Source organism: Pygocentrus nattereri, chromosome 24, assembly GCF_015220715.1.
Source record: "Pygocentrus nattereri isolate fPygNat1 chromosome 24, fPygNat1.pri, whole genome shotgun sequence".
In the NCBI taxonomy this organism is placed as follows: domain Eukaryota; kingdom Metazoa; phylum Chordata; class Actinopteri; order Characiformes; family Serrasalmidae; genus Pygocentrus; species Pygocentrus nattereri.
The window spans coordinates 13,552,130-13,564,555 of NC_051234.1; the positions used below are offsets into that span (position 1 = coordinate 13,552,130).

Consider the following 12,426-nt stretch of genomic DNA (forward strand, 5'->3'; position numbering starts at 1 on the left):
ACTAATAAATATAATCTTAAATAAATGCACTCTCATATATGCATATTAGCAGCATGTATTCTCTAGTACACTTTTGCACATTGTACCAGCCTCTAAAGCCAAATCTACAACTATAGTTGTCTCCATATTATCCATCTAACTTGGACATGTTCTGTAGACAATATGTGCATCTTAACTAAAGTACAACAAAGATATTGATAGGACATATACTAATTAAAATGAATTACACTAATGATTCTATAATTCATAATATGTAAGTCCAACATATTGGGAAAGCCAGGGTTTGTGGAATAACATTTTGTTCCGCCACTTATTTCTTAAGCAATAAAGTATATTGTTGCAGCCGTACAAGCTTTATTAGCTTAAGAACAATAATTTAGAATAAATTGACAATAACAAGCCATATTTGCCTTGTAGTTCCACTGAAACTTTCTTGATATTCATGGCTCTGCTCTGTTGTATTATAATGTGAGTTCAGCAGTCATTCCTTTGGTCCTTATGAAACTATTAATAACGTATGGATTCTTTTTCTCTTCTTATTGCAGATACATATAATCTAATCCACAATCCTTAGTTTGCATGTGGGTGAAACTCATTAGCTTACTTTGCACAAGAACAACCAAATATGGTCCAGTCTCAAGACTGTGCATGTTTCACTTTTGCAAGATAAGCAATTATATGCAATCTGCGGAGTTGAACTGTTCAATAACAATATACAGCAGACAGCACTTTTAGTTTTTCTTTATTAATTTAAATGTTTCAAACGCAAATGTCACTAAACGAGATGCCTCTGTTGGTGAGTTAATAAAGCATTCAATGGTGTTTGTAGGATAAGAGTTTACTTTTTATTTTTTTAGGTTGTATCATTTTACTTAAAGATACAACCTGTACAGCAATGAATACGCATGCATATGCACTAGCACCTAATTATCTTTACACAAACGCTGACCCTTTTCAAAATGGAAACTATGTTACACAAATTTCACTGAAAGAAAATGTTCTAACACATTTTAATAAACAGTGTAGATGCATTAAATGTTATTCTTTTTATAAATGCGCGTCACCAATATTACTTGGTCACTTGAATATATCTGAGCATGTGCCTATGTATTTGTAAATACATTCACTGATCCTTAACCAAAATGAGACAATCCTAAGGAGGAATACAGATAATAAAGCAGGAGAATCAAGTTACAGCAGGCTAACGCACCACACCCTGTGTATGTGTGAGGAAATCCAGACCAGAGAAACCTGTTTAGCTTACTGAAGGAGTGTGACAATGCATAGGAGAACTATGCAACTGTTACTCAGAGCCACTGAAGCATCCAAATCTCTAATGCTCAACACCACAGGACACAGAACACACCCAAATGTCCTCTACAACCCATCCCTAAATACACCACACCCACATACAAACATCCCTATAAAGTTTGTTGGAAATTCAGAATAGAAACAAAATCACTAGAAACAGGAGCATCTAACTCCTCATTTATCATATGAAGTTGTATTTAATATGGAATTCTGTACTGAAACTGAAAGCTTTTATAAACTGTTTGTTTTCTAAATGTGACTGGTTTACAAAGTGAAATCACTAAATGCAATTTAGTTCAGCTGTACTGTTATAATACTAGAACTGCATAATAGGGATGCAATTGGTTAACCTATTAAAAATTATTGTTTTGAATGACAGCTGAAATAGTAGTGCTTGGGACAGGTTTGATAGCTACAACCATATGCCATATTGAAAGTAAACATCTGCAAGCAATAAGACAGGCAACTACTTTGTGCTAGTTCTCAGAGAAAGTGCTAGAGAAAGTGTGAGAAAATCATGCATGGCTGTGCAAAATTATAGAGTAGGTCATGGTGGTAGTACTGAAGCACATGGAGATAAAGCCCGCCCTGATCATGGCCTCTTGTTCATTTTAACTCGGCCTGGAAATGAGTGGTAAATATAATTTAATAACTTTAGAATATATACATTTTGGTCAAATAATAATGAGCATAGTTGTTAGTAATTGAATCGCTACCTGGGTATGTTTAATACAGTTTTGGCCTGTTTACTGAATATACATGCTGACATTGACTTAAGTCATAATATAATGGCTTAAAACATGCCTCAGCAAATCAGCCAAACCATTGATATTTTTTGTGTCCTTAACTAACCATGATAAATCTTCTACTAATGACTGTTGGTTACTGGTAAAAACAATTTACCTCCCTACTGCATAAATGCATTTTCTCACTTTTCTCATTGGTGCAACATGCATGGGACACACAATGCAAAAATACTGGACAGGGCAGTGCAGACCAATACTGGCACAGGACATATGCAGTATACATCAATACTATTGGAACAGCAGTACAAAGAGTAGCACACCAACTCTATGTAAAACAAAAAATGAACAGTGAGTGGCAGTGAACTAGTTTTAAGGGTTATGATTGATAGTGTAGCGTTTCACCTACCTGATAACCCTGTACCATACTGAGGATCTCTTTAACTCCACTGGCGTAGGCATGAGCAGAGGTGTGGCTTTGCATTCTAATCATTGCTGTAGGTGGGTGGGAGAGCACAGAGCCTGCTGAGGGGGTGTGACTCGTATGGTAGTAGCCCATGTTGGGTGGGGAGCCTGGGGGGCTGAAGTAAACACAATAACTTTAAATACAAGATACAGCTATCAGGTACTAGCACACTTTGTAATATTACCTCACTCATTTATCTTAGTCACTTCAACTGCTCTAAATTCATGTTTATACCATATATGCACCAAACTTTCTCCAAGCTTTTCTGAGTCAATCTATAAAGCACTTTGAATTACAACTGCCTGTGTGCAAGGTGATGTATAAATGAAGATTTGATAGATTGTTTTGATGACTCATGAATGTGCATGTTTGTGTGTGCAGTCATTAAGGTTAATTATAATCATTCAATACTTTAATTTTACCCATGAATGTACTGTTCAAACCACAAAAACTGTTCACTGTAAACATTGTAAATATGTGTCACTCGATTTGATTTCTACAAACACACAGTAGCTAAACTGTTCAGTTCTCCAACACAGGTGTAGGTACAAGGGTATGTTACAGGAGCTGGGCGTGAAGCACATACACTCTTAGAAGAGTACAACACACCCAGCTAATGCATGTTGTTCTGGTTGTGTAAGTCTTTCCTGAAGGCTTGAAACAGGGTCATTATGTTCAGACTTTTCAGAGTATTTAAGCAGCTCTGTAAAGCTGCCTGAGGCAAAGCCTCACTTGCAATCAGTAAAAAGTGCTAGAAGACCTTGGGTTGAAATAAAGGCATTACAGAGAATTACTAAAATAAAAGTGCAAGTGACTCTCTGACTTTCTGTTCCAATATAATTGCAAACTGGCTTAAGACTGCAAAGTAAAAGTAAACACAATTATCAAAATGGATGAATTTGTAAGGCTACATTTTTCAAAAGCTGAGGTTAACTTGCAAATCAGCCATAGTGTACAGTACAAGCTGCTACAGTTAATTTCAATGAGAAACTGATGACACAGACACACTATTGTAAAGTTGTTTAAAAACTCTGGATTCACCAATATCTTTCCAAGTTTGTTCTTAAATCTGTTTTTGAGAAATGTCTGTCAGATTCATGATGTGTTCTTAAAGCACTAAATTCTTCACACTTTTGTGCTCTTGAGTGTGTGTAGATTGTGTTCTTACCTAATCACAAATCCCAAATAATAAAACGTCAGAATCTTCATACAAACTGTGTAAGTAGGTTTTAAGAAGAAATTTCAGCTTAAGAACGGTTGGTGAATGACACCCATTGTTCTTAAACTGTGTCCTGTTTGAAACACCTGATAGTGACCACTCACCTGAGGGTGATCCAAAGACTGTTGCATTCGGCTTAAAAATATGTGTACCACATGTAGCTTTGATTATTATCAAATAGGAAAAAACACTAAAAAGGACGAAATAGGCATCAAGTCTGAACATTGTAACTATGGAAACACAGAATGTATTTGTGCAGGTTGGGTCAAATTTAGTGAGGCTATGTATATGAATGAAAGTGAAACATGAATGTTTGTTAGAGCAACGTCATATTACTGGTGTCTACACCCATCAGATATAGCCAAGATCTTCTACTGGCACACCAACTGTCAAAATTGTAGTCTTTCATGCTCAACCAGTGGGGGCCACAAGGAAAAAAGGCATAACTTTAGTCACAGGGAAGTACGAACAGACAGGCAGAAATGTGAGTGCAAGTGAAAATAACTCACACCACAAGAAATGTATGGAGTTCATGTCCCAAGTGTAAGTGTCAGATCCATACCATTTGCCTACACCTTTACTTATGGGAGCACAAGCCTGCACAACTCCGACCTGTTTGATCTTCAGAGTACACTCTGTGAGATACCCTACCAGCCCCAGCTTCCACTCTGTACTTGACCCTCCACTTATTAACTGCAACCTTCTATAGACCAAGCTCATCTGCTTTGCTCCCCAGGTGATACATCTGCCTTGAGGAGGACAAATATGTTGAGCAGACTGAATACAAAGAAGCACATGTAACAGAGCAGCCAAGTCCACTATACTTTTTGTTAAGAAGGGTCATGTCAAAGCAGTCTAAAGTTTCAATGCTGTCACTCAAAAGCTGTATGTGCATTCCCTAAACAAGAAAGCTCCCTTTTTGAAAATGTATTTAGTGAGGAAAACACTGAATTTTATCATTAACATTCCACTGCACTGAAGACATTTCACTAGGTTTGTGTGCCACAAAAGGCCAGACTACACCCATCCAAACTGAATGGTGCTCCACCCTGTAGTCACATGATTTTCAGAATCTGTTTTGGTGCTGCTAGCCAGCCGAGGTCAAGTCAGGTTGTTTTAGGGCAGATATCTGGAAGGAGCATTCGTTACCAAAGGTGGTTCATGTGCAGGATAAGTAGCCACAGATGGGGAAGTTCATGTGACACTTGCAATTCAATCAAAAACTATAAGTTTTATAATAGTTTTAAAGCAAAATGCATACATCACGATATACTACAACCACAACTTTTACTTAGATGCACTATTATGTTCTTTTATCTCACAAACATTAAGCCTCTATTCACACACTATTACTGTGTTTGCTTTCACTTCCACTGCAATGTTAGCATAGTCTCAAAATTATTCTGTTTACAGCACAGGCCTAACCCAATGTGATTTAATGACTAATCCACCATATTTGTATATGAATGTAATACAATGGTCCTACAGTGACTTTGGTATGTCTCAAGGAAAAATCCAGAACAAAAGTTATACATTTGTATGCCTGCGAAGCACATCTACCACTTTTAGTCCACTAATAATGTCATAGTCCACTGATAAAGCATAACATGTAGATAAAACCCTAAAACATACAATAATAACAGCAGAGGCTGACAATGGTAAATATATTTCTAATTTATTATTATATTTATTAATCTAGTATATATTAATTTCTTTATGTATGGAGATATGATTAGATTTAGGATATTTTGTTAGTTCCAAATATATGTATTCTTACTTCTTTGCTCCTGAAATGTAACTATATGGATATTTCCAATATAGAAAATGTATCATGTAAAAGGTGGATTAAAAGAACAAAACCCCCTAGCAATGCAGAACTCTGAAGTAAGTAATGTAGTACTCAGTATTCAGTAATGTAGTGCTCAGTAGATGTAAAACTACAAAATATTATTCAGCCAACACAGAAGACAAACGCCACATAATACACAACACACAAAGTTACATAAAGATGTGCATCTAATCAAATTGTACATTTATTAGATATAGCACAAAAACAACCATGAAGACATTTAGCTCTAGCCCACAGTCCTGTGCTGCGAACAATTAAGAATGTCTAAGCGTCACTGAGAGAACCATCATAAACAAACTCAAGGCACGGGCACCAGTATTTGTCAGTACAAAGATATATGTGTGAATATGTAGGGTGTGCATGTGTTTTAAAGGAAACTCAACCAAACATTTTGAGTCCTCCATTAATCCAAAGCCTTCATAACACCCTTAAATCAGCAGTGAAGCAACAACAAAAATCATCAGATTGAATATAACCTAGGACCTAGGATCTAGGATCAACGGTATTTAAAGCTCAAATCACGTGTCACAGTTGTCCCAGGCCTAGTTTACTAATAATCACATAATAAATGCACAATGTAACATGTTTGGTGAAAGCAAAATGTTTTTAAAGGTTCTGTTGTTGCAGTATCAAAAACTGGTTACCACTTTTTCCATTTTATGGCACAAGATTTTTTTCATCTATGGTTAAGGATGGGCATGTGCTCTTTTGTGAGGCTCTAAGAATGCCAATGAATGTGTATTGTCCCTTACCTTGGATAGTAAGCAGCATAGTTCATATACATCTGGCTGTTAGCTGGGTAGAAAGCAGCTGGTGCTAGGGGTCGAGGATTCAACAGAAACTGTGAGGGATAAAGGGCTGCAGTGTCTACTGGAAGTACTGCTCCAGTAGGAAGCACTGCTCCAGCAGGAAGTACAGACCCTCCGGGAGGGAATGTGTAAGAGGCAGGGGAGAGACCTGCAATGGGATGAAGAAGGGGAATGAACTGTGAATTGTGACCAACTAAAACATGTACCTCATGCCTCCGATTAAGAGGAGACTGGCTCCCATAACACAACTACCTGTCTCTTCTTTTGATCACATTAAATCATGCCCTTTCACTCTTTGGTTCATTGTCTTTAACACACCTGTTATTAGGTTTGGTGCAGGTAGTGCACATTAAATTTATAACTGGCTCCAGAAAATAATGATTCTTCAGAGAGAAGCCATATGAAGAACTGTGCCAGGACATAATAATGGTCCCCTGTCTGACACTTCTGCCCAGCCTCACCCACCCTGTTTCCCCTGTCTTAACAATCTGTAGTCCATGCTTTTTCTATTGTAGATCCATGACTCTGTTCATTGTTTGTTATCAGCAATTCATGCAGTCACCCATGCACACAAACAATGAACTATTCACTATAAAACACCTCTGTTCCCAAACTTAATGTCTGAACTATTAATCTGACCAATAACAATCAAACTAGGTGCATCATATTTTCAAATGAGTTTAATATTTTATTGCTATGGCTCTCACTTAGAGAATCTGCAGTACCATCAAACTTTAGCCCATTCTCTCCCTTGCAAAATATTACACATAAAGAAGCATGCAGCCTGATCCACACTGCCCTTAACCATCAGTGTCTGCCACCATAATTCAGCAACTAGTAAGGTGTAAAACCCCTCTCTCCAACAACATCCACTACAAGACCAGAGTTTCTTAGAATGACTGGTGATGCCTGAGGGGCTTTCCAATGACTTTTCAATTATATGACCTTTCTGGGTCTTGTCAGTGTTGGTTGTAGGTTGTTTGGGGTTGGAAGATAAGTGACTTCATCAACTAATCTAGATTAGAACGCAGGGAGAGAGAAATCTACACTGCACCAAAACAGGAAGTCATAACACTCACACCTGGTGCTTGAGAGATTATATGTTATTATAATATGTATATAACAAATTGACAGCTTGCAAAATTAACAGCAAATCTTAATCACAAGTTTCACTCCAAATAAACCCAAAATAAAAGCGCCCATATGGGCCCCCACCAGTTGGAAAGTGTCTGAGTAACATGGAATCGGTCACCGCAATCATCAGAGAGACAAAACAAACATTCACCCAAAGGATTCTTACTGCTCCTGCTGCCCACTCTTGTTCTCATCTGGAACTGTGTGGACTGGAGACCTCCAAACGATTTGGACGAGTGAGAGGAAAAGAGGGAAGGAGGAAGAGGAAGGTGTGAAGCGCCACCTACCCGCGCGCACAGCTGAGAGAAGCAGCCCCACAGCCCAGAGGCACTTACGTCGTAACTTACATGGCGGCGGCGAGAGACCGCTCCTGGAGAGCGAACCTCCCATCAGGACGATGTTCATCTCCTGTGCCGAACAGGGAAATACCTCCACGTAGCGCTCCTTCATGCTCCGCTTGTGGCAGCGATGTGCCGCTAGGTACGCCCTCTCTGCTGAACGCATCTGGATGAATGCATCACCTGATGGACGGCCCTGAATGTATTCACAAACATGCATTTGTGTTACTAACTTTCAGTGTACATGATATATCAGTGGCTCACACAGAAATTGCCAATAAATAGGAAAACTGAGTTATTATTATCAGTTTTATATACAAAGACTGAATAATGATCAGCTGGTATCTAGAAGCCCCATTTTTGTTTGATGCACTTAACAGTCATGCCCTATTGCAGAGTGGAAATGTGAGGGGAAAACAGAAATACAGTGTGCAAGAACTGTTCGGCTGAGGTACCGCGAGAAGGAATATAACAATAATGTGACAATTTTAGTTCAAATGATCTATAAAGCCTAAAGATATGAGCAGCTGGTACTAGCAGCTAGCATTAAGAGTTTTAACCTGTCTATGTACACTGCACATTAGTGGCTAACCTAGGGGTTAACATATTAGAGCTAGGACTTCAGTTTGGGCCATAAATATTAAAACTTTGTCAAAAAACAAGAAAAAACCCTCTTAGAAAAAGCAAATTTCTATAAGTGTTCTTATGGGATTTAAAATTTTTGTCAGCACTAAGCTTACACTGGTGCACCAATACTTTCTGAAATTAAACAAATTTGAAGCTTGTAAAAAACATTCCTTGTTTTTTTATTTGAACTCCTTGTAAGAGTCTTTTATGTAGCAGTATTACAGTGTCACTGCTGTTTCCCAATTTTAACACCTGACAGCCTAACCAGTGGGTTTCAATCTCCCAATACATTAAAGATTTTTGTAAAAAAAAAAAATTGACCAAAAAACCCCAGCATGGATATGTTGTCCTAGAAAGAGGGCAAAACACCACAACCATAGGTTTTTCATTAATTTGGTGTCATCAATTCCAGTGGCAAAAACCAGAAAACCTCAAATTTCAAGGGAATATTTAGGATTTTCAAAAACTGCTTGAAATTATCGGTCATTTCCCTTATGAACTATACAAGACAAAAGGAAAACCTGCATACCAAACAGTTCCAGGGAAAAAAAACCCATATGCATCTTATTTACAAAACACGATGCTTAAAATAAACGTCAAGGTGCTCAGTTATTTGAGAGTTCAGCTTTGAAATAAGCTCAATTCCTTTTTGGAACTTTAGACTCTATAGAATATATAAATTTGCTTTATTTTATCATTAATGATAAGAAACCAAGAAAATTCTGAGCTTGAGATCAGAATGATAATTTGGACAATAAGAGAAAAATGCTGTTGTTCCTAATTATTTCCTTACTTCGCTGGTCCCTAAGAATGTTCTTGTTTTCCTATTGTGGTGAGGACATTCAGACTTAATAATCCTTTTATACATATACTGACATCCCTAGTTTCATAACAAGTGCAGATTTAACCTGCTGAATTCAGTGTGATATGGTACGTGTGACCTTCTGTTCAAAATATCTGATTGCATTGGCTAAGAGCTTAATCCACCATTTTTTGTTGCATATTTACCTGCTGGTTGAGCACCATGTGTACTCCATGTGGTCGGATGTCGGCAGTGTATTCACCCAGGAAGAGCAGTATGTCCTGAACAGAGGCGTCATATGGCAGACCCCTTAGTCTCAAACAGTCCCGTGTCCCAACTACTGCAGCAATTGTTGATGGCACAAAAGTGGGCTGTGGCACTACCGGCAGGATGGGGGCTGGAGCAACCGCAATTAGTGGAGCTGAGGAATATTTGTTTAACACCTGACACAGAGATACACATACAACAAATCAAAAACATTTTCACACAACTGTGTGGACAAAATACACAAAACACACATTACATAATTTGGACCAAGACATACAAGTCGTCGATTTTGAAATTTGAATTTTCTTAACGTTTTAAATCCATTCAAATTAAATATTATGTATAGAGTAGGTTTTTCTTAAATAATGATTTAACGGTTTTCTTTTCCAAACTATTGTTAAATGCATATAGATGCAGGGTTGTGATAGCTACTGAAAAATTTGTAGTTAGCTACATTTGTAGCTACATTCTCATAATGTGTAGCTAGCTATAATTGAAAAGTGAAAAGACGCTGCATTTAATCATGTGCCAGAAAGAAATACACAATTGAAAAGCTGCAAATATACAAACAGTATTTTAAGTGTAACCAACAATCAAACTTACACACCCAAAGGTGTGATATCCAACCAGAATTAAGACTAAAGGCAAAGTCAATCATTCCAGGTTTTTGCTAACAAAAATAACCGAATACAAACCAGATAATTTTGTGCAAAACATTGTCAACTGTTGAAATAAAACTGCTCCAATATAAACATTTCAGCAAGATACACCGATCAGACATAACACTATGACCACCTCCTTTTTTTGATGCTCATTGTTCATTTTATCAGCTCCACTCACTATATAGGTGCACTTTATAGTTCTACAGTTACAGACTGTAGTCCATCTGTTTCTCTGCATACTTTGTTAGGCCCTTTTACCCTGTCCTTGAGTGGTCAGGATGCCCATGGAGATCAGTTACTATTTGGGTGTGGATCATTCTCAGCACTGCAGTAACACTGACGTGGTGGTGGTGTGTTGTGCTTTTACGAATGGATCAGACACAGCAGTGCTGCTGGACTTTTTAAACACCTCAGTGTCACTGCTAGACTGAGAATAGTCAACCAACCAAAAATATCTAGCCAACAGCGTCCTGTGGGCAGCGTCCTGTGACCATTAATGAAGGACTAGAGGATGATTAGCTCATACTGTACAGCAAGAGATGAGCCATCATCTCTCACTTTACACCTACAGGGTGAACTGACAACGCAGCTGCATCTAATAGAGTGGACAGTAAGTAGACACAGTGTTTAAAAAGAGAAACAGATGGACTACAATCTGTAATTGTAGAACTACAAAGTGCATATATATAGTAAGTGGAGCTGATAAAATGGACAATGAGTGCAGAAACAAGGAGGTGCTCATAATATTACGCCTGATTGGTGTGTGTACAGACATCACATTCAGTCCTTGTTAAACTTCGGCAACACTTTAGCCTCAGAATTCTCATCACTGACTAGATTTCTATGTAAAATAACATAATAATTCTCCTTTGCTGTTAAATCGTTATAACACAATTCTAACACAGTTTTCACAATAAATCGGTCTTAACCGCTGGAGTGTATAACTGCTAATTCACCAACCTTTAACTCTGAAGTCTGATGTGCAGACTGTTGGACGCACAGCAATGCAGAAACAACAAAGGCAGAGATTTGAGACAAGCATCGATCATTTGGAGACGAATGGATTTATTACATCTATAATCACTCAGCTGGTTTCCTGATACGTTTAATCTGCAGCAACTCGCGAAACTGAAATCAGCTTCTCTTTCTCCTGCTTTTCTTTCAAATTGTCCCGTTCCACCTTAAATGGCGCAGCAGTACAATCTGGCACCTCAGGCACAATTTAAGGTGGAATTGAATGAGAAGCGACTTCAGCCTCGCAAAAAGTCGAACATTCAGAAACATTTTACATGAAACTCGCAGAGAAGTTTCCTGAGATGCAAGAAAAGCGGCTACAGCTGAGCTGAAGGTTAAAGCAGAGCAAAGTAAGTCTGGGTTTACGTTTATATTAATAGCCTGTACTACAACATCAGCACATACTGAGATATACTTACAGCCAAGACAGTAAAACGAACACAATATGCCTCCCAAGGTGGTTTGATTTTTGTTGAAAGGACAAAACAGCTCTTCTTAACATTTTGGGCACGACCCCTGAGTTAAGACCATAGTAAGGGGTGATCAACACGTGGGGCGAGCGTGCACGTCAGTAGAGGTCCAAACCCGAGCTTGATGTGGACAAAATATCAGGTTGCGAGCCAGGTTCTGTTTATGTAGCAGATTTGTTTTTATTTTGTAGGAATATGCCTATATAAAATTTATTCTCAGTTTACTTTCCCTAGAATAGCCTATGTACAATAAAATACTCGCTAACAATCTTGCTAACTGTTCACCACGGATGCAATAAAAAGAAGGGGGAACTGATTAGAATCCCAAATGAGACAGGGACGTTATGACCTGGTTGTTCAGTCAGATAAAAGTACACTAGTACAGTGAACAGCCCGTGAGCCTGCAATAGTATTCTTGAGCTATTATAGCAGGAGGACTTGCACATTGTCTCGTCAGTGACCACGGTTGCAGCCATGTTAGCTGATTAGTTTTTATGTTATGTTCTTGCAAACCAAAAACATTATTTGAAACGTATTTCAAAGTATTTTGAATGTTTTGGTGTTCCCAAACCTTTGAAAGGTGGTGTAGATGGCAAAGTTCTTCAGAACTCTGCACATTGAAGTTATGGATGGGAGCCAATAGGATACTCCTGTTTGCTCTGTACAGAGAGGTAATAAAACTACTTTTCTGTCCCTGTGCCTTTTACACAATCTG

General features: G+C 38.1%; 1 protein-coding gene across 2 annotated transcripts in view; it reads right to left on the reverse strand.

The window, feature by feature from the left end:
* Positions 1 to 12,426, reverse strand: part of esrp1 (epithelial splicing regulatory protein 1) — a 29,085-nt gene that overhangs the window by 8,965 nt on the left and 7,694 nt on the right. Inside the window, exons 11-14 of one of the 2 annotated variants that reach the window (XM_017723845.2) lie at positions 9,505 to 9,741; positions 7,867 to 8,065; positions 6,341 to 6,545; positions 2,464 to 2,635 (exon numbers count right to left, since the gene is read on the reverse strand). In XM_017723845.2, coding sequence (XP_017579334.1) covers positions 2,464 to 2,635; positions 6,341 to 6,545; positions 7,867 to 8,065; positions 9,505 to 9,741 — 813 coding nt within the window. The remainder of the gene's footprint in view (positions 1 to 2,463; positions 2,636 to 6,340; positions 6,546 to 7,866; positions 8,066 to 9,504; positions 9,742 to 12,426) is intronic. The other variant, XM_017723846.2, reaches the window with a different exon arrangement.